A 23,896-nucleotide genomic window follows, 5' to 3' on the forward strand; every position below is an offset into this window, starting at 1 on the left:
TAAGACAAAATTTTACCTTCTCTATGCAGTCATCAAAAAATGCCAATCCAGTATCTTTATCACTTACAAAACTGCATTCTTCTATGAAACGAATAAAGATCTGTGTTTTGGATAAAAGGGTATAGAATTTTGTATAGGCCCGATCTCGACTTTTTATAAATCCTAAAGAAAACAAAATTGTGATTAAATTCAAATTTTAAAGTAGAACTAAAAGTTATATTAAACATTATCTTAAGCTTTTACTTATCTATATTATATTCTCTTTAACTCACATTTATAGAACCTTCTATTTACCACATCTAGCTCTTTCTTCCAGATTCAACCACAAAACAAAACAAAACAAAACTTAAACCATTAATCTTTTCACTGAAATCTGAATGCTCTCTGAGGCATCTCCAGCTCCAAAACTCTGAAGTAAAAATTCCTCCTTGATTTTACTCTGTGCACTCTTGAGCCAATGGTCAATATCCAAAAGCTCAATATTCTCTTTGCAATGCCACCAGATCATGTCTTGTAATAACTTATGCTGAGTTAAAAGTTCAAGCATCTGGCTAATTCACCCTTTCCCCTATTAATCACAGACATCTATTGATAAAGGAGGCTGCTCTTCCATTCAAGGAAAAAACAGGACAGTTCACTCAAAGTCTCTTCCAATTCCTACCATCATCATTCTTCTATACCCACAAGCACAAACAACACAACATTTTGATCTCTTAACTCCTTAATTTCAATGATCCTATCATTTACCCCACCTCAAACTTTTCACTCCTATACACAGTCATACTCATTGGATTTTCTTTCCTGGCTACCATTCAGAAAAGCCCTCCTTCCTAAATTATCTCATATTTTCATATAACTCTCAGCCCATTACGAGTAATGAGTATCTTAGCTGGGCACGATGGTGCACACCTGTAATCCCAGCAGTTCAGGAGGCCGAGGCAGGAGGATTAGGAGCTCAAAGCCAGCCACGTAATGGCAAGGTGCCAACCAACTCAGTGAGACACTGTCTCAAAATAAAATACAAAACAAGCTGGGGATGTGGCTCAGTGGTTGAGTGTCCCTTAGTTCAATCCCTGGTACTGAAAAAAAAAAAAAAGAGTATCTTGCCTATCTGGTTTGCTTCTACAAAGTTAAGCTACTTCCACCAAACATTTTATCATTTGGTGAAGATATGTGGGGATGGGTGGGTAGAGGGTTCAATGAATCCTCCAATTTACTGTTGCTTTTACTTTCCACCTATAATCTCCTGTCTTCACTTTCCTGCCTATCCAATATTGATTCCATATCCATATCCATCATTTCAATTACTTTCTTGTCAAAGAAAGTATGAGTTCACTGTATTTTTAATATTAATTTTTAAGAATTTTAGTGAATATTTCTTGGTAGCAATATAAAATAGTAGAAAATATCTTTCACTTAAATTAAAAGCAACTGTAATTTCCATGCCACTCACCTTGTCGATCAAACAATGAATCTACAGCTGTGGCTTTATTTGAAGGAGCCTCTGTGATTGGTTTGAGATATGTTCTATATCCTTTTAAAACAGATGCCATAAATCGCAAAAATGCCTCTTGAATTTCCATCTCAAGTTGTGTCATCTTTTTTTGCCAGGAGAAATCTGCTTCAATTGGAGTCATTTCAATGGCTGAACCTTCTTGAGTTTTCCGGTGAACTGACAAAAGGAAGTAAAAACAAAACTGATATTAATGTATGTATCTATTTACATAATGGTGATTGATTAGGAAATAGTCAAAATAAAGCCTATCACTTCTTGAAATTCTTCTCTGCTAATGTAAAGAAATCAATTACAGAGGCTAACCAGAAAGGGTCAAGCAGGAGGGCACAAAAAATGTGCTCAAAAGATCATGAATCAGCCAGGTAAGGTGGTGGTTGCCTGTAATCCCAGCAACACTCACAGAGGCCAATCTCAGCAATTTAGCAAAACCCTGTCTCAAAATAAAAATAAAAAGTGTTGGGGATGTAGCTCAGTGGCAAAATATTGCTGGGTTCAATCCAAGTGCTGAAAAAAAAATCATTAATTACATATTAATTTTTATTACTAAAATATTATTATGTAATATACATAATATTATTATACATAATACATATACATATATTATTATACATATATTATTATACATAATATTATTATACATAATATTATTATGTATATTCTTTCACTAAAAAATTTATGTTGGGGGCTGATCCCAACACCTGATCTCTCTCCCTAAATTCTTTACCTTCACATTTACCTGTAGATAGCTGGGAATACAGTTTCTTTAAAGTGCTAAGTAGATTTTTGCATGGCTTTTTAGGTAGCTGTTTCCAGTTCATGTTCTTCTTTTCATCTGATCTATTGAATAAGAACATAATTAATAAAATGTTATTCATAATCTGCTTTCACTAAAAAAAAATTTAAAAAAGAAAGGGGAAAGGACTTTTTACTGAAGTTATAACTGATATTGAGTAGCTGGAATAAGTGGTTTTCAAGAACTTCTCTTTTCATTTCAGTCTGCTTCAGTAAAATCTGCTTACCTACCTCATTCTAACCATCCAACAAAGATTTTTCAATGTTGTAGTTACCAATATAATACTGAATTAAAGTCTTACTTCAAAAGTTACATTTTTGAATTATACTATTTTAAATGTTAGCTCTAACTGACTTGAAACCCAAGTTACCACAAGCCTATTCTAAAATACTATGTGCCTGATGGACAAAATGGTGCATGCCTATAATCCCAGTGACTCAGGAGGCTGAGGCAAGAAGATCACAAGTTCAAGGCCAGTCTCTGCAATTTAATAATGCCCTAAGCAACTTAATGAGAACTTTCTTGTCTCCAAATAAAATATAAAAAAGGCTGGGGATATAGCTCAGTGGTAGAATGCCCTGGCTCAATCCCCAATACCAAATGAATGAATTAATTAATTTAATAGGAATTTAAGTGAGGATTAAAAGTATATTTAGTTATTTCTCAGTCATTAAAAGATAAATCAATCACAACAACATTATTCAATATAATCTATGATCATAAAATGCTAAATATGCAAAATCATAGAAATGACAGGGTTTTTTTCATTTATTATTATCATTAGTAGTAGTAGTAGTAGTACCAGGGATTGAAACCAAAGACACTTAAGCACTGAGCCACATCCCAGTCTTTTTTAATATTTTATTAGCAACAGAGTCTCAATGAGTTTCTTAGGGCCTTGCTAAGTTGCTGAGGCTGCCTTTGAACTCTCCATCCTCCTACCTCAGCCTCCCAGGTTACTGGGATTACAGGCGTGAGCTACCACATCCAGCTAGAAATGATCATTTTAGAAAGCAATAACAAAAGCTTACTTTATAGAATTTTTTTATTATAAGAATATAACACAGTAGATACAATGGCTTGAAAAAAAACTCTTCTTTGAAAAAACTAGCATAAATATTAGACTCATTCTTTGAAATTTATACTTCAGCTGGCAAGAAAATTAGGAAGTCGGCCAGAAAGGAGGAGGAAGACGTGCCAGGCGCCCAGCCAGACAGGAGGAGGAAGTCCGGCCCCGCCCCGAGTGCTAGTCCGGAGGAAGCCCATCAACCCTTAAAACCCATCAAAGGGGGTGTGGCTACCAGCACGGTTCTGTGGCTGATCCAGGTACCCGGTTTCCAACTCCCCCACCCTTAGCTGCGATAACTCAAAATATTTCCCACAAGCTTTTGGGGGTTATAACTATCAACGCAAAACAACAACTGTACAGGCACCTGGGTTCTACCTCAGAGACTAGAGTAGGGAAGATACAGGTGGAAGCTCATTTCCTTTCACACTGGCTATACCCACCACACTGAATACAGAGGCTCAAGCTAGGAACAGACAACGCCACCTACTGGAAGCAAGGAAAACAGTGTTCTGAGAGACTTTTTTTTTTTTTCGCTCTCTTTCTCTTTTCTTCTCTCTCTTCCACAACTTCAGCATATGTGAAACCAAGAACTGTGCATGAACAACCGAATTACCAAAATAATATAATATAGAGGAATTGCATATACCCCACCTCCCCACATTTTTTTTCTTTATTTCTATCTTACTTCCCTTTCCCTTCTCTTATTTCTCTTTTCTATCTTGTTATTTTTTTTCTTTTTTTTTTTAATTCGTATTCTCTCTATCCCACTTTCAATCTCCTAACTTTTGCTATCTATACATAGGGTAACTATCTAAAAAGATAGGAGGTTGAGTCTATACATTCTTCCATAAATTACCAGTCTAGTGGTTACAGTTCTCCAAAGGTGCTAAGTTAGTTTAACCTCATACCCTCACTCCTTTCCCTCTAAGTATAACATCCTTCGTCTCACATTAAGTTTTCTATATGCCACCAGATATGGTATACCTTTTATGAAACTAAGGAATATATTCTTAAGTAATAATTAAAACCAATATCTATAGTCTTAGAATCTAACTATAAATGTATTAATAATGAAAACTTGTGCTTAGATAATGTACTGTTGATATTGGGATCTGTTAACATTGTCTTTCTCCGCAAAAGAGGGATTTTGGAGCTATACAAGAACAATACAAATATATAAGGGGAAAAACATTAGCACAACAGTTTCACAAAGCTAGAAAGAACCATGAGCAATATGAAAAGACAAGGAAAGAAAGGACCACAAACAATACAGGTCAATTCAATATTAGATGAAGTAATATCTGCAGCTGATGGAATGTCAGACAAAGAGTTCAGGATATACATGGTTCAGATGATCTGTCTCAAGGAAGACATTATACATCAAATTCAGACAATGAAAAATCACTTTGACAATGAATTATATAAACAAATCCAAGAAGCAAAAAATCAACTCTATAGGGAGATAGAGGATATAAAAAACAAACAAACAGAAATCCTGGAAATGCAGGAAACAATAAACCAAATTAAAAGCTTAAATGAGAGTATCAGCAGCAGAGTAGAACACTTAGAAGATAGAACTTCAGACAACGAAGACAAAGTTTTTCAACTTGAAAAGAACATAGACAGCTCAGCGAGAATGTTAAGAAATCATGAGCAGAACATCCAAGAATTATGGGAAAACATCAAGAAACCAAACCTAAGAGTTACTGGGATACAAGAGGATACAGAGGTCCAAACCAAGGGAATGAGCAATCTATTCAATGAAATAATACTAGAAAACTTCCCAGACTTAAAGAATGAAAAAGAAATCCAAATACTAGAAGCCTACAGGACACCGAATATACAAAATCATAAGAGATCCACACCAAGACACATAATAATGAAGATGCCCAACATACAGAATAAGGAGAGAATCTTAAAAGCCACAAGAGAGAGAAAGCAGATTACATATAGGGGTAAACCAATCAGGATAACTGCTGATCTTTCAACACAGACTCTGAAAGCTAAAAAATCCTGGAACAACATATTTCAAACGCTGAAAGAAAAAGGGTTCCAACCAAGAATCATGTATCCAGCGAAATTAAGCTTCAGGATTGAAGATGAAATAAAAATCTTCCACGATAAACAAAAGTTAAAAGAATTTGCAGCTAGAAAACCAGCTCTTCAAAACATCCTTGGCAAAACATTACAGGAAGAGGAAATGGAAAATATCAATGAAAACCAACAGCGGGAGGTAGTACAGTAAAGGAAAAACTAAGCATAGAGGAAAAATAAATCATGTTAAGTATCGTACGTAACCAAATATGGCTAGAAATACAAACCATATCTCAGTAGTAACCCTAAATGTTAATGGCTTAAATGCACCAATCAAAAGACATAGGTTAGTAGAATGGATTGAAAAAAAAAGATCCAACAATATGCTGCCTATAGGAGACGCATCTGATAGGAAAAGACATACACAGACTGAAGGTGAAAGGTTGGGAAAAATCATATCACTCATACGGACCCAGGAAGCAAGCAGGGGTGTCCATACTTGTATCAAATAAAATAGACTTCAAGCCAAAGTTAATCAAAAGGGATAAACAAGGACAGTACATACTGCTCAAGGGAACCATACACCAACAAGACTTGACGATCATTAATATATATGCCCCAAACAATGGTGCAGCTACGTTCATCAAACAAACTCTTCTCAAGTTCAAGAGTCTAATAGACCACAACACAATAATTATGGGAGATTTTAACACACCTCTCTCACCACTGGACAGATCTTCCAAACAAAAGTTGAATAAAGAAACCATAGAGCTCAATAATACAATTAATAACTTAGACTTAATTGATATATACAGAATATACCACCCAATATCAAGAGGATACACTTTCTTCTCAGCAGCACATGGATCCTTCTCAAAAATAGACCATATATTATGTCACAGGGCAAATCTTAGCAATTACAAAGGAGTTGAGACGCTACCATGCATTTTATCTGATCATAATGGAATGAAATTGGAAATCAATAACAAAATGAGAAAGGAAAAATCCTACATCACATGGAGATTAAACAATATGCTACTGAATGAACAAAGGGTTACAGAAGACATCAAAGAGGAAATTAAAAAATTCTTAGAGGTAAACGAAAACTCAGACACAACATATCGAAATCTCTGGGACACTATGAAAGCAGTACTAAGAGGAAAATTCATTTCATGGAGTTCATTCCTTAAAAGAAAGAAAAGCCAACAAATAAATGACCTCACACTACACCTTGAAGCCTTAGAAAAAGAAGAACAAATCAGCAGCAAATACAGTAGAAGGCAAGAAATAATTAAAATTAGAGCTGAAATCAATGAAATCGAAACAAAAGAAACAATTGAAAAAATTGACAAAACCAAAAGTTGGTACTTTGAAAAAATAAATAAGATTGATAGACCACTAGCCACGCTAACAAAGAGAAGAAGAGACAGAACGCAAATTATTAGCATACGGGATGAAAAAGGCAACATCACAACAGACAATTCAGAAATATGAAGATAATTAGAAATTATTTTGAAAACCTATACTCTAATAAAATAGAAGATAGTGAAGGCATCGATAAATTCCTTAAGACATATGAACTACCCAGATTGAGTCAGGAAGATATAAACAACCTAAACAGACCAATATCAAGTGAGGAAATAGAAGAAGCCATCAAAAGACTACCAACCAAGAAAAGCCTAGGACCGGATAGATATACAGCAGAGTTTTACAAGAACTTTAAAGAAGAACTAATACCAATATTCCACAATCTATTTCAGGAGATAGAAAAAGAGGGGGAACTTCCAAATTCATTCTATGAGGCCAATACCACCCTCATTCCCAAACCAGATAAAGACACCTCAAAGAAAGAAAACTACAGACCAATATCCCTGAATTTAGATGCAAAAATACCTCAATAAAATTCTGGCAAATCGTATGCAAAAACATATCAAAAAGATCGTGCACCATGATCAAGTAGGATTCATCCCTGGGATGCAAGGCTGGTTCAATATACGGAAATCAATAAACGTTATTCAGCACATCAATAGACTTAAAGATAAGAATCATATGATCATCTCGATAGACGCAGAAAAAGCATTCGACAAAGTACAGCATCCCTTTATGTTCAAAACATTAGAAAAACTAGGGATAACAGGAACTTACCTCAACATTGTAAAAGCTATATATGCTAAGCCTCAGGCTAGCATCATTCTAAATGGAAAAAAACTGAAGGCATTCCCTCTAAAATCTGCAACAAGACAGGGATGCACTCTATCACCACTTCTATTCAATATAGTTCTCGAAATACTGGCCAGAGCAATTAGACAGACAAAAGAAATTAAAGGCATTAAGATAGGAAAAGAAGAACTTAAATTATCACTATTTGCAGATGATATGATTTTATACCTAGAAGACCCAAAAGGGTCTACAAAGAAACTACTAGAGCTAATAAACGAATTCAGCAAAGTGGCAGGATATAAAATCAACATGCATAAATCAAAGGCATTCCTGTATATCAGCAACAAATCTTCTGAACTGGAAATGAGGAAAACCACCCCATTCACAATATCCTCAAAAAAAAATAAAATAAAATACTTGGGAATCAACCTAACAAAAGAGGTGAAAGATTTATACAATGAAAACTACAGAACCCTAAAGAGAGAAGTAGAAGAAGATCTTAGAAGATGGAAAAATATACCCTGTTCATGGATAGGCAGAACTAACATCATCAAAATGGCGATATTACCATAAGTTCTCTATAGGTTCAATGCAATGCCAATCAAAATCCCAACGGCATTTCTTGTAGAAATAGATAAAGCAATCATGAAATTCATATGGAAAAATAAAAGACCCAGAATAGCAAAAGCAATTCTAAGCAGGAAGTGTGAATCAGGAGGTGTAGCGATACCAGATTTCAAACTGTACTACAAAGCAATAGTAACAAAAACAGCATGGTACTGGTACCAAAACAGGCGGGTGGACCAATGGTATAGAATAGAGGACACAGAGACCAATCCACAAAATTACAACTATCTTATATTCGATAAAGGGGCTAAAAGCATGCAATGGAGGAAGGATAGCATCTTCAACAAATGGTGCTGAGAAAACTGGAAATCCATATGCAACAAAATGAAACTGAATCCCCTTCTCTCGCCATACACAAAAGTTAACTCAAAATGGATCAAGGACCTTGATATCAAATCAGAGACTATGTGTCTGATAGAAGAAAAAGTTGGCTCCGATCTACATATTGTGGGGTCGGGCTCCAAATTCCTTAATAGGATACCCATAGCACAAGAGTTAATAACTAGAATCAACAAATGGGACTTACTTAAACTAAAAAGTTTTTTTCTCAGCAAGAGAAACAATAAGAGAGGTAAATAGGGAGCCTACATCATGGGAACAAATGTTTACTCCACACACTTCAGATAGAGCCCTAATATCCAGAGTATACAAAGAACTCAAAAAATTAAACAATAAGTAAACAAATAACCCAACCAACAAATGGGCCAAAGACCTGAACAGACAATTCTCAGAAGAGCACATACAATCAATCAACAAGTACATGAAAAAATGCTCACCATCTCTAGCAGTCAGAGAAATGCAAATCAAAACCACCCTAAGACACCATCTCACTCCAATAAGATTGGCAGCCATTAGGAAGTCAAACAACAACAAGTGCTGGCGAGAATGTGGGGAAAAGGATACTCTTGTACATTGCTGGTGGGACTGCCAATTGGTGCGGCCAATTTGGAAAGCAGTATGGAGATTCCTGGGAAAGCTGGGAATGGAACCACCATTTGACCCAGCTATTGCCCTTCTCGGACTATTCCCTGAAGACCTTAAAAGAGCGTACTACAGGGATACTGCCACATCAATGTTCATAGCAACACAATTCACAAAAGCTAGACCCTGGAACCAACCCCGATGCCCCTCAATAGATGAATGGAAAAAAAAATATGTGGCATTTATACACCATGGAGTACTACACAGCACTAAAAAATGACAAAATCATGGAATTTTCAGGGAAATGGATGGCATTAGAGCAGATTATGCTAAGTGAAGCTAGCCAATCCCTAAAAAACAAATGCCAAATGTCTTCTCTGATATAATGAGAGCAACCAAGAACAGAGCAGGGAGGAAGAGCAGGAGGAAAAGATTAACATTAAATAGAGTCATGAGGTGGGAGGGAAAGGGAGAGAAAAGGGAAATTGCATGGAAATGGAAGGAGACCCTCATTGATATACAAAATTACATATAAGAGAATTTGAAGGGGAAGGGGAAAAAAAAATAAGGAGAGAAATGAATTACAGTAGATGGGGTAGAGAGAGAAGATGGGAGGGGAGGGGAGGGGGGATAGTAGAGGATAGGAAAGGTAGCAGAATACAACAGTTACTATTATGGCATTATGTAAAAATGTGGATGTGTAACCGATGTGATTCTGCAATCTTTGTAATGTTTTGAATAACCAATAAAAAAAAAAAAAGAACACTGGACCAGGAGTGTGAAGACCTATGTTTTAGTCCTGCCTGTAAATAAAATACAAAATAGGGCTGGGGGAAAAAAAAAAAAGAAAATTAGGAAGTCTTCAATGACTAGAAACCCCAGAGTAACACCAACACCATGGCCAGATGTGCCTTAAGGATTAAAAGAGTCTTGGATTTTTTTTTTTTTTTTTTTGTACTGGGGATTGAACCCAGGACACTTTAACACTTTGCTACATCACCCCAACCCTTTTAATGTTTTATTTTGAAACACCGTCTCATTAAATTGCTTAGGACCTCACTAAGTTGCTAATACTAGACTCGAACTTGTGATCTTTTAAAAAAAGTCTTCAGAGAACAAAAGCCCGTAATCCCAGCAGTTTGGGAGGCTAAGGCAGGAGGACTGCAAGTTCAGTCAGCCTCAGCAACTTAGTGAGGCCCTAAGCAACCCAGTGAGACCCTGTCTCAAAATAAAAAATAAAAAGGGCTAGGGATGTGGCTCAGTGGTTAAGCACCTGCAAGATCAGTTTTTGATACCAAAACAAATAAAAGTCTTCAGAGGACAGGAGACAGTCTGAGTCCCATCAAGTAGGGTATTAGAATTGAGATCTTCAAATAAAACTGGGGCCCTTATAAGGTTGGCTCAGCTTAGATTTCTATTGGGAGAAGAGGGATCTCCCCCTGAGAATCCAATAATATAGGCCTGCCAACCTTTAGGCATAGGCTGGGGTGTTTAACTACATTATTGGCATGTTCCAAGAAATTAACTTCAAGTATTCTCTGGTCATTAATGCAATCAGCACAGAATCAAACACATCCTCCCAGGAAGGACACCTGACTAATAAAAGAATTAACACTTCTATGTAAAAATATATATTTTAACATCTCTCAAAAAGGAGCATGTTTTAAAATTGATAGCAGGTCAAATTTAACCCTGTTCAATTTCTTTCATTTTATGAACTTCTAATATTTTAGTGCCTTTAACCTCCCCAAATTAAAAAGTGTTGTTACTATTCAAATAATCATCAATTTGTAACCTAATCCTAACATTTACCATCTCTGTATGGCTTTGTACAACTCACTTAACTGTTAATTTTCTTATCTGCAAAATAAGGATGATAATGTACCTGACATTCAAGGGCTACTGTGAGGTAATAAATTGCATTTCATCTAATCTAAGGGACCATGAATTGTAAAATTCACCAATAAGAGTGAAAGGTTGGCCGGGTGTGGCACACACCTATAATCCTAGTGGCTAGGAAGGCTGAGACAGGAGATCATGAGTTCAAAGCCAGCCTCAGCAACACAGAGAGGCCCTAAGCAACTCTGCAAGACCTTGTCTCCAAATAAAATACAAAAAAGGGCTGAGAATATAGTCAGTGGTTAAGGACCCATGGGCTCAAATTCCCAGTACCCCTCCCCCGCAAAAAAAGAAAAGAAAAAAAAGTGAAAGGATGTTGCCAATTAAAGTTTATTCAAAAGTGGGGAAGGGAGGATATAGTTCAGTGGTTAGAGTGTTGCCTAGAATAACACACTGTGTTCAATCCTCAACACTGCAATATACAGGCCTACTTAAGTTTACTGCTTGAATGAAGGGCAAATATTAATCTTTACGCTTAAACATCCATATTAAAATATTTAGGGAGAGCTGGGATGAAGATTGGTCATAGAATGTGAGGTTAGTATAAGCAAGACCTTGAGTTCATTCCTCAGCACCAAACACACTCATTAATTAAAAAATAAATAAAAACTAAGGGAAATAAATATATAACAACATATAACAATAAAATATACACTACATTTACAAAACTCAGCACCCTTTTAAGATAAAACACTAAAGAAACTAGGGATAGTAGGAACCTACCTCAACATTATAAAGGCTATGGATAACAAACCCAAAGCCAATAACATAATGAATGGGGAAAAACTGAAAGCATCTCCTTTAAAATCTGGAACAAGACAAGGATATCCACTGTCACCACTCCTATTTAATATAGTACTAGAAATTCTAGCCAGAACAATTAGGCAAGAGAAATAAAAGGGATAAAAAAATAGAAAAGGAAGAAGTCAAATTATCACCATTTGCAGATGATAAGATTCTATACTTAGCTGATTGAAAATGTTCCCCCAAAGACTGCTAGAGCTAATAAACTACTTTAGCAAAATAACAGGTTCCAAAATAAAAATTTAAAAAATCAACAGCTTTCCTATATAACAATGAATCTGTTAAGAGAGAAATCAGAAAAACAATTCTATTTACAAAACAAATAAAATACCTAGGGAATAAATCTAACCAAGGAGATGAAAGACCTTTACAAGGAAAATATGGAACACTAAAGAAAGAAATTGAAGAATACTGAAGACTTTCAATATTTGTGAAAAGGCAAAATTAATATTGTTAAAATGGCCACATTACTAAAAACAATGTGCAGATTCAATGCAATACCCACCAAAATACCAGACATTCTTCATAGGCCTAGAAAAAACAGTCATAAAAGTCACTTGGAAGAATAAAAGACTCAGAATAGCCAAAGCAATTCTAAGCCAAATAAGCAATGGTGGAGGCATCACTATATGTGACTTCAAATTATATTACAGAGCTATACTAACAAAAACTGCATAGCACAAATAGATCAATGGTACAGAATAGAAGATATAGAGATAAACCAATACATTTACGTCATCTGATTTTTTTTTTTTTTTTTTTTTTTTTTTTTTTTTTTGGTGGAGGAGGATGGGTACTAGGGATTGAACCCAGTGGTGCTTAACTATTAAGCAACATCCCCAGCCCTTTTCATTTCTTTTGCTTTATTTTATTTTACTTTGAGACAAGGTCTCACTAGGTTGTTTAGAGCCTCACTAGGTTGCTGAGGCTGGTTTGGAAGTTGTGATCCTCCTTCCTTGGCCTCTCAAGCTGCTGGGATTAAAGCCACCACATTCAGCTTTTTCATCTGATCCTTGACAAAGGTGTCAAAAATACACACTGGAGAAAAGACAGCCTTTTTAACAAGTGGTGCTAGGAAAACTGGTCAAAGGATGAATTGGATGTTGTGGGCTTTTTTGTTTGTTTGGTTTTGGTACTGGGGATTGAACCCAATGATGTTTTACTGGGGATTGAACCCAGGTACTGGAGATTGAACCCAGGGATTGAACCCAGGGATGTTTTATATTTTTTTAGTTTGAAACAAGGTCTTGCAAAGTTGCTGAGGCTGACCTCCAAGTTGTGATTCTCCTGCCTCAGCCTCCCTGGCTGCCAGGATTATAGGTGTGCACTACAGTACCTGTATTATACTGGATTTTTAATTTTTTATATATATAATAATTGAGAAAAATCTGAAACTTAAAGAGTATGGGGGGCTGGAATTGTGGCTTAGTGGTAGAGTGCTCGCCTAGCACCGGTGGGACCCAGGTTCAATCCTCAGCACCACATAAAAATAAGATGCATTGTGTTGTGTCCACCTACACCAAAAACTATTTAAAAATTTTAAAAAAAGAGTATGGAAAAAGATACACCAAACACAACTATATTAATGTTAAAGACTAATACAAAGAGCACCAGAAATATTTTTTTAAAAAGTACATGATAGAAATACTTATTTAACTAAAAAATAGAGCAATTCTGAATTTAAGTTCACCTAATAACAAAGCCTTAATAAATAAAGCAAATGTCCAAATAACCACTGGGCATTTTAAAAATATAGTTAATATGATCTCACTTCCAAAACAACTTTTTAGCCAGATGTGATGGATTATACTTGTAATCCCAGCAACTCAGAAGGCTGAGGCAGGAGGATTCCAAGTTGGAGGTCAGCCTCAGTAATTTAGTGAGGCCCTAAGCAACTTAGCAAGACCCTCTCTCAATATAAAAAATTTTAAAAGGACTGGGTATATATCTCAGTGGTAAACTACCCTAGTAAAAAAACAAAACAAAACAAAAACCTTTTACATACTTTTGTTTCCCATCTACTCAGCTCCCTCCCATCCCAAAGATAATCACCATGAAGACATAAAGTTTAAAAATAATCTGTATTTCCAGCTTAAGCTGCTAAACAAGAAGAACAATTCTAAACCTTAGACACCAAGAAATAATAAGTATTAACAGAAAATATTAACAAACTAAGAAAGGAACAGTAGAGAAAACTGATTAGATTTTGTTTCATTCTTGTATACATTTAAATGTTTCATTCCAAAACTAGCAAACAAAAGTACATATTTATCCTCTACCTCTTCATTGCACAAGTAGCAAGCAGCACATTGAAATATGTAATTATACACCTTGAATTTTTTTTATTTAATAATTTATCTTTTGTGATCTTTTCCAACATAGAAAGCATTTTCACTCATTTTGTACTGTTTAGAGTGAGATTCCATTGCATGTGTATACCATTATCACGGCTGAGACACCTCAATTTTATTTTTTTACTTTAAACAAATGCTATAGTAAGTAACTTTTTTAACTTTTTATCATTTTACATGAAATAAAACATTATGATACATTACTAGAAGCAGAAGTGCTAGATCAAGAATATATACAAGGTGCTAAGCAACTCAGTGAGACCCTGTCTCTAAATAAAATACAAAATAGGGTTGGGAATGTGGCTCAGTGGTCAAATGCCCCTGGGTTCAATCCCTGGTACCAAAAAAAATTTGTGATTTTGACAAATACCACTAAATAAATATAATATCTTTAAGGTTGCCTGTACCAAATAGTCTCAAGTGAATACTGTGTTATTAAGCATTTCATTTTAGATTTTTTTTTTTTGGCCAATCTGAAAATATAAAAGCAGTATCCAAGTGCAGAGGTGATGTTAGCATTTCTCCTATTATGGGTGAAATGTTCACATATCATTTTTTATATATTTTTCTACAAAAAGACTTCATAATCTTTGCCTTCCTTTCTTTTTTTCCCATTTTTGTTGTTGTTGTTGTTGTTGTTGTTTTGTTTTCTTATTTAATGAAATTATTTGGGGATCAAACCAACAACCTTTTTTTCTAGGTTATGTTTATTTAATCAAAAATCTTTGCCTTCATCAGACTTTTGACTGCATTGCAACATTTTTCATCTTTGACCTTGAACATGGAGCTTCATTCCATAAATAATACAATTTTCCTGTTGGATTGTGGTTCTGAAAAAAACTGAATCCAACCTATACCTCTGTGAAAGCCAGTCTCTTTTTCAAAAGATACAGTGCACTTTTGTATATGAATAAACTGAGCAAAAGGTCCTCTCAGTTTGCAGGACGCTGCAGTAAAAGGAATTTTTCTGACAAAATCAATAAGACATCCAATACTCATACATAGAGTCAGGGTACTCTTCACTGCCATACTTGAACCAACAGTTTTTTGCATGCTAGGCAAACACTCTACCACTAAGGTATATCATATGTCCCCCACCCTTTTTTCTTACACTTTGAGACATGGTCTGGCTGAGTTGGCCAGACTGACCATAAACTTGGCATTTCTTCTGCCCCCCAGTCTCCCCAGTAGCTAGGATTACAGGTATGAGCCACTGCACCCAGCTCCTTGCCTACTTTATTGGTCTTTTGTTTATTTCTAGAGACTCATTGTATGAAATATTTACAAAAACTGACCATATTCTTTCCTTTAAAGCAAACCTTAATAAATTAATAGTCAATAACATATACTACATGTTCTGATCAGAATTATACTGAATTAGCATTTTTAAAGTAGTAAACTCTGGCTGGTTCTGGTGGCACATACCAGCAATCCCAGGTACTCAGGAGGCAGAAGTGGTAGAATCACAACTTACACCACTTATACTTTCCAATGAACTGTTCAAAGCATTCCCTTTGAAATTAGGAACCAGACAAAATATAAACTATCACTACTCCTGTTCAACACTACACTAAAATCCTAACCAGAGAATTAAAACAGGAAATTTTTTTTTATTGGTTGTTCAAAACATTACAAAGCTCATGATACATTTGACTCAATTGGGTTATGAAATTTTAAAATATATAAGGATTATAGATAAGTATCTATAGCCAGAAAACTGAAGAGAATCTATCAGACAAGAGAATTCTAAATGTTAGGTATGAAATCACTATATATAATTTTTTTTTTGCATTTCTATACCCTAGTGACTAACAAGTAGAATATGTAATTTAAAATACCATTTGCTGTAAGACAGTAAGAAACAATGAAAGACCTGCATAATTTTTATGGAGAGAATGTGAAGTTTGGTGTTTTTGTTGTTTTGTTTTGTTTTGGAATTTGTTTTCCCTTTTATTTTGGTATTAGGGAACAAACCCGGGGCACTTTGCCATTGAACTATTTTTTATTTTGAGACAGGGTCTCTCTAAATTCCTTAAAGTCTCACTAAATTGCTGGTGAAACTTTCTATCCTCCTGCCTTAGCCTTCTGAGTCAACTGGGATTACAAGCATGTGCCACCTTGCCAAGTCAAAATGAAATGCTTATTGAAATTTTTTAAAAAGATCAATGAAGTAAAATACTATAATCAGGGACAGAGAAACTTTATATCAAAAAATATATATCACTGGCTGGGAACAGTGGCACAGGCCAGTAATCCTAGCAAATTGGGAAGCTGAGACAGGAGAATCACAAGTTTGAGACCATTCTCAGCAATTTAGCAAAACACCATCTCAAAATAAAAAATTGTAAGGACTAGGGATGTGGCTCAGTGGCAGTAAAGGGCCTGTAGGTGTGACCCCCAGCACCACCACCCCCAAAGCATTTTCCCCAAATTAATTCTAACCAAAATCAAAACATAGCTTTGTGTGAAGCTTAACAAGATATTAAAATTAATTTTGAAAAAGCAAAAAAGACCAAATACAGTGAAAATAATTTTAAAGAAAAACATCAGTAAAGGTGACTTGTTTTGTTTTGTTTGGGATGTGGGGAAGAAACCAGGGACTGAATCCAGGTTGGTTAACCACTGAACCCTACTAGCCTCAGCCCTTTTGCTTTTATTATGGGACAGGGTCTAAAAATTGCTTAGGGTCTCACTAAACTGCTGAGGCTGGCTTTGAACTTGTGATCCTCCTGCCTGAGCCTCCCAAGCTGCAGGAATTATAGGCATGTGCTACCATGCCCAGCATGACTAGTTATCTCATAACTTTTTTTAACAACTTCAGGAGAGAGAACTCACATGTCATAAAATTCACCCCTTTGAAACATGCAATTCAGTGGTTTTTAGTATAGTCACAGAATTGTGTAATCAACTCAAAAATCAATTGTAGAATATTCTCATCAACTCAAAAAGAAACCCCATTCCTTTGTCCCCCAATATACCTATTCTCCCCTTTCCCTGCATCAGAAGGCAATCATTAATTTGCTTTCTGGCTCTATAAAAATTGGTCTGTTTGGACAACTCATATAATAAAAAAAAAAAATATCTATAATTAACCCCACCCTGTAGTTCAGAGATTAAACCCAAGGGTGTTCTACCACTTAGTTATATGCCAAGTGCTTTTTATTTTTTGAGACAAGATTTTGCTAAATTTCCCAGGTTGGCCTAAAACTCATGAACCTCCTGTTTCAGCCTCCAAAGAAGCTGAGATTACAGGTATGCACCACCACAATGGATTAGACAACTTAATTTTAAAGTCAGTAAGATAGTATAATACTGGTAAGAAGCTGAAATAGACCAAAGAAACAGTGTAATCCAGAAACATATCCACAGAAATAAAGAAAGTGGTATGTAATACAGTTGATACTGAAGACCAATAGGTAACAAATGAACTAAGTGTTCAATAAACAATCTGATGATAATCGCTTATCTGAAAAAAACAATGCTATCCTTAAGTCACATCTGACGCTAGTATCAAGTTTAGTTGAATGAAAAACCTAAACAATGCTACAACTTTAAGACTATGCAGGACAATGGTTCATGATCTCAGGGCAGATCATTTTATATACAAGAACCAAAAACAGGGGCTGGCTCCATGGCTGAGTATGCATTTAGCTTTCATGAGGCCCTAGGTTCCATTCCTAGCACCACCTGAAACAAAAAGTAATCTATACAGAGAAACTGAGGTTGATGTAAAAGGAACACTTGAGCCCAACAGTTCAAAGCCAGCCTGAAGAACACAGAAAGATGGTCTCGTTTTTTAAAAGGCTCGGGGTTGAGCGTGTAGTTCAGTGGTAAGTGATTGCCTAGCATGCACAAGGCCCTGGGTTTGATTGCTAGCACCACATACACACATACACACACACACACACACACAAAAAAAAAAAAAAAAAAAAAAAAAGACAAATAATCCAACAGGAAAATGCATCAAAAGGGGGAAATAGCCAATTCATGGGAGGAATACCAAAGGGGAAAAATAATTAAAATGCTCAATTCCCTACTAATTTAAGAAATCTGAATTAGAGACACAATAAAATACCATTACTATCAAATTAGTGAAAAAAAAATAAAAGTCTGAGCATAACAAAGAGGAATTTTATCCACTGAAGAAGGGGTAAACTTGGGAGAAAATTCTGCTTTTAAGCTATTAAGATACTTGTTCCCCACCAATCAACCAATCAGCTCTTCCTAGGATAAACTTCAGAAGAATTCTCACCCTGGTACTTAAGGATATATGTACACAATGATCAAAATGACAATGTCAGACTAGAATATAGCTCACTGGTAGAGGGCTTGCCTAACATGCACAAAGCTCTCAGTTCAATCCCTGGTACAAAGGGAAAAACAAATGAACAGACAAACCCCATTGACAATTTCAAAGATCTAGATAAAACCTAAATGTCTATCAATATTAATCTTGGGAACTCAGGAGGCTGAGGCAGCAGGATCATAAGTTTGAGGCCAGCCTAAACAACTTAGTGAGGCCCTGTCTCAAAATAAAAATAAAAGGATTAGAGATGCAGCTCAGTGTTGAAGTGCCCTGAGTTCGATCCCCAAGATAAGAAACTAGAGATATACAGAAAACCATTATATATAAAAAATGTTTAAAGCATGCCAAGAAAAATCTCATTTAGACTAATACATATAAACTGCTTTTGAAACACATGAGAATTATATAAACACCAGATCCAAGATAATGGTTACCTCTGGGAGATCACAGCAAGATTTGATTGTGGAGGACCATCCAGGGGTTTCAACTTTATTGGTAATATTTTATTTTGTCTTGGTCTGATATTATTTACATTATTCTCTATGACTTTTTTTTTTGGGGGGGGGGGTACCAGGAATAGAATTCAGGCGCACTTAACTCCCAAGTCACATCTCTAGCCCTTTTCACTTTTTCACTTTTTGATATGGGCTCTCACTAAGTTGCTGAGACTGTCTTTGAACTTGTGATCCTCCTGCCTCAGCCTCCCCAGTTGCTGGTATTACAGGTGTGAGCCATCACTTTTAGTATCTGGAAAGTTTCGTAATTCTGTAAGTATAATTGATCAGTCTACATTGACTTTAGAAACCACTATTTTATTAATGTAAATTATTCAAAATGGCAAAATTTAGAATCTCTAAAGTAATATCTTAATTCAGAATAATAAATAAAGTAAGGTAAAAATCTGAATTACAATTTCATAGTCATTTCTAGAAGGACTACAATGATACATACAGAATTAATTGTTTTCAGAGTAGCTTACAAACGAGAAAATGTGTACAATTAGAAATATTTAATCCATTCAGGTAGTTCATTACATGTTGTAAGCAAATCTAAATATACCCAGTAAGGAGCTACTACAGCTATATAATTTCAAAATACAGTGATAGATCTGTTTGAAAATGACTTTTTTAGTTATAGCAAATGTTTTCTTCCTTTCTGAAGATATTCTTTTGGTTCAAATACAGGTATCTTCCCACCCAATTCCACTGCTATGACCATTCAGGCCTCACCCAAGATTTTTATCTATTCATTATCAATCCGAAAGAGCAAAAAATTCAAGTGCTAAAGGATCTAAGGAAGTAAAAAGAAATTTAAAATAATTTCCAATTCTTCCTTCCCTTCCCCACTTTGGGGGAAAGAGTTGGGGACCTGCTCTTAAGCATCTATCCAGAATTAATTCTTTTATTAATGTGGTATGCTATGCCCTAAACCCTCAGCTGTACCACTACTGATATTTCTGATATCAGTTTCTATGCAGTAAAGAAGAGATCCTTATAAAATTCAAATCCTGACAACTAAGAAAATGGTATATCTATCACCCTACATTGTGATTAAACTTTACCTAAAACAGGTAAATCCATTTTGCTTACATATGGATTTTTAATTAAATCTTGAAAGCATGTCATCTCTGAAGCTCTTAAAACAAGTGTTCAGACTTTTCTTCAAATCCATATTCTTTTGATAAACCCAAATATCTCCTGGCCATTGTTAACATAACCAAATATATTTTAATATTAAACTTTTTTGTAAACTACACAAATTTCCCAGACTCTAATACCTTCTCTGCTTAAGAATTACTACATTAAACATGAAGACTTACTAACAAATTTCAAAAACAACATATTGCTAGATGTCTTCTAAAAGCTGTAACTATGTATAGTGAAAAATATAAATGGGAGATAATACAAAATGAAGCAACTTACACATATAACATGTTCGTATCCAAGTCAATGCAAACAACATCTGGTGGTGGGTCATGAAGATCAAAATACCTTGAGTCAACTCCAACTATAAATGGTAAAGGTGCACTAAGCACTCCAGCCAGTGAAAGAGGACAAAGGGGAATATATGGGCATTGCCACTGAAATGGAAAGATCATCTGGAGAAAAAGTTATAAAAAATTTATAAATTTTAAATTCGCAATGAAAATTATGTAATTAACTAATATTACTGAAAAAGGACCACTGAAAAGCAGTGAAGTCTAGTTTTTTTTTAACTTTAAACTTCATTCCCAAACTGAATGACTATAAAATATAACTAAGCAATACTATAAACCAATGTGATTAAAATTTTCAAGTATGACAATGATCACAAGCACAGTAAAAATGCTAACAACTTTTCATGTTAATTCTTATAATATCTATATAAAACCCACATTCCAATTTTATGGAATCAAAGCAAAACTACCCTAGAAATCATAAAACAAACTTATGCTTTTTAATGCTTAAGCATTGCAGCCACCTATTAATTGTCAAAACAATATCTGGCCAAAATTCAACCAAGAGCACTAAGGATTTAAAAAACACTAATGTAGGGGGGCTGGGGGAGGTACACACCTAATGCCAGCTCTCTAGAGGCTGAGGCAGGAGGATTGCAAGTTTGAGACCATTCTCAGCAATTTAGGAAAACCCTGTCTTAAAATAAAATTTTATTTATTTATTTTATTGGGGATGTGGCTCAGTAGTAAAGCGCTCAGTGGTTAATCTCTAGTTTAAAAAAAAAAAAGGTATCGCTCAATTGTAGAGCATGTACTTAGCATGTGTGAGGCCCTGAGTTTGATCCCAACCACATTAAAAAATACTAATATATTTAAAATTAATGATTCTCGGGCTGGACATATAGCTCAGTCAGTAGAGTGCTTGCCGCACATGCATGCGGTCTGGATTCAATCCCCAGTACCACAAAAAATAAAAAAGAAAGAAAAAAGATTAACGATTCTCTTGGGAATAGTAAAAGTCACTTGATGCTCAACAAAAAATTGCTTGATCGTTCAAATAAACATTTTAAATGATCCAACTTCAGTGCAATATAACATGTTAAAAAGTCATTAAAAATACATTCCTCAAGAATCTTTACCAGTCTTCCTTTACAAAGCTAAACTTTAATTGTATCATATGTGCTGTAAAGAAAAAGACATTTTTGATAATTAAAAAAAATTTTTAATCAGCTTAGATTTAAATTTTAATCATTGATGATGAAAATTTTTCTCTCCTATTAAAATCCTTGCTTTCTGAAGACCTGGATCAATTCTCACCCTTATTTATCACCACTCACCCCAAAGAAATACCCACAGCACTTAATTACCTCAGTTATTACAGATGGTTATTCAGGATTGGGTTGTCTTCAATCATTATTTACTTGATAAATGTCAGAGTACTTAGTAAGTACCTAACATTGTTCTTCATGATGAGACCATAGTAGTGAATAAAAAAAAAAAAAGATCCCTATCCTCTTATCCTCATAGGATTTTACTCTACTTTTTTTTCTATAAAAAGTTCTACGTATTTTAGGTCTTACAAGTCATAATGTCACTGTCACAGCTACTTAATTGTTTTTGTGCATGAAAACAGTCTTAGCTAAGATGTAAAAAATGGTCTATGTACCAATAAAACTTCACTATTTGCAAAAACAGGTGAGATGCAGAATTTGGACATGGTTTGTCAATAACTGGTGTGACAGAAAGCAGCTGAAATTTTTTAAAAGGCTAGGCATGGTGGCACACACCTTTAATTTCTGTGACGCTAAAGTTCAAGGGAAGCCTCAGCAGATTAGTGAGACAGTATCTCAAAATAAAAATTAAAAAGGGCTGGGGATGTGACACAGTGGTTAAGCACCCTAGGTTCAGTTCAATCCCCAGTACCTGCCCCCACCCCTGCCACACACACACAAAAAAAAGACATAATAAATAAAATATATACACTATGTAAAAAATGATAGTCACATAAAAGTGATTAGAGTTCTGAGCAGAGAAAAGGAAAGCAGGTTATATTAGGAAAATGAGGATAAAGTGACAGCCAAGCAGAAACCTAAAAAAGTTGAGGGATTTAACCAAGGGGAAGATACCTAGAGAACAGTGCTTTAAATGCAAGGAACAGCTAGGGCAAAGGCTGCTCTAGAGATAGCAAAAAGTGAGGTTGGCAAGAGTGAGCAAAGGGAAGAGTAGTAGAAAAATGAGATCAGATTGCTTAAGGGCAGTCATTCTCATAGGACTGTGCAAGGACTTAAAAAAGATTCCCTTGAGGGAAAGATATCTTTCATTTGATGAAAGACAATTTATACCTGCAAATAAAAAATCTTAGAATAAAACTATGTGACAGCAACCTAAGGCATCCTTCTCTTCACCTTTGATTTTTGCAACACCATCATAAATAGAGTCATTTTTGAAAAAGCATTCAGAGTTTCATCTATCTTTGCTTTGAGTCTCCATTAATTTCTTAATGTTCTTTGACATTCAAATCATTTTCCTTTTGAACATTTATTGTCATCTTCACCCTTTTTTTCAGTTTTTCTATCAGCAACATAAACCTACATAGTCCTGCAATTTTCATAAGATTACCAATTTCAATGTGCATTTCTCCCCCCATCTGTTCATGCACTGTATTGCTGAGATCAGCCTGGGCCACAATGGGTCTGACAAAGGAGTATGGATAAACACCAACATTTAAAGGGAATATCTGAGAGGGAACTTGCTAAAACTGTCAGTTCATTAACAAATGTTTCATTACAACAACTAGTGTTTTCACATGCAACTATAGAGACCTGTAAAAGTAATAATGAGTATCTTCAAAAGACACGTCATATGGTTATTAATATTTTCAGTTATAGAAGCATTTCTCTGATCAGTAGAGTACCTGCCTAACATGGGTGGAGCCCTAGGTTCAATCCCCAGAACGGCAAAATCAAAATATCAAAAATATTAAGTTCTTAGAGACATACTCCATTTATTGTTTTAACAAGTATTTATTTCCTGATGCCTACTCCATGCTAGACAACTGGAATAAGTGCTAACAATACAGGAGTAAACAAGAGACTTAGGAAGAGAGGAGAATCAACTACTTTAAATAACAAATGAGATATAGAGTTAGAGAATTGCAAAATCCAAAGTTCTACACTATGGCTTATAAAGTCCTACATGATCAGATTTCTTTCTAAGTGCAATAAGAAGCAATCATAGAGTTTCATACAAGGTACTTCATTTAATTTTTATTTGTGCTTTATATAAGAGCTGATAATTTAGATATTATTCTATCCATAATCAAGTCATATATATTACTGGATACAATGATTAAAAGAGAGAAATTAACCATGTAATTCATTTGTATAATTTAAAATGAAATTGTCCAGAGCTCTCAATGGACAACTTCGTTTATAAGATTTATTATTATATAAACATGCAGTTTCTCACTGAAAGACTTTA

At 35.0% G+C, this 23,896-nt stretch overlaps 1 protein-coding gene across 4 annotated transcripts in view; it reads right to left on the reverse strand.

The window, feature by feature from the left end:
• The window catches only part of Dennd4c (DENN domain containing 4C), a 113,958-nt gene that overhangs the window by 51,578 nt on the left and 38,484 nt on the right, over window positions 1-23,896 (reverse strand). For all 4 annotated transcript variants that reach the window (XM_076845941.1, XM_076845939.1, XM_076845940.1 and 1 more), the window contains exons 10-13: window positions 20,403-20,578; window positions 2,253-2,353; window positions 1,454-1,672; window positions 17-162 (exon numbers count right to left, since the gene is read on the reverse strand). In XM_076845941.1, coding sequence (XP_076702056.1) covers window positions 17-162; window positions 1,454-1,672; window positions 2,253-2,353; window positions 20,403-20,578 — 642 coding nt within the window. The remainder of the gene's footprint in view (window positions 1-16; window positions 163-1,453; window positions 1,673-2,252; window positions 2,354-20,402; window positions 20,579-23,896) is intronic.

The sequence above is a fragment of the Callospermophilus lateralis genome, chromosome 2, assembly GCF_048772815.1.
Source record: "Callospermophilus lateralis isolate mCalLat2 chromosome 2, mCalLat2.hap1, whole genome shotgun sequence".
Classification (NCBI taxonomy): domain Eukaryota; kingdom Metazoa; phylum Chordata; class Mammalia; order Rodentia; family Sciuridae; genus Callospermophilus; species Callospermophilus lateralis.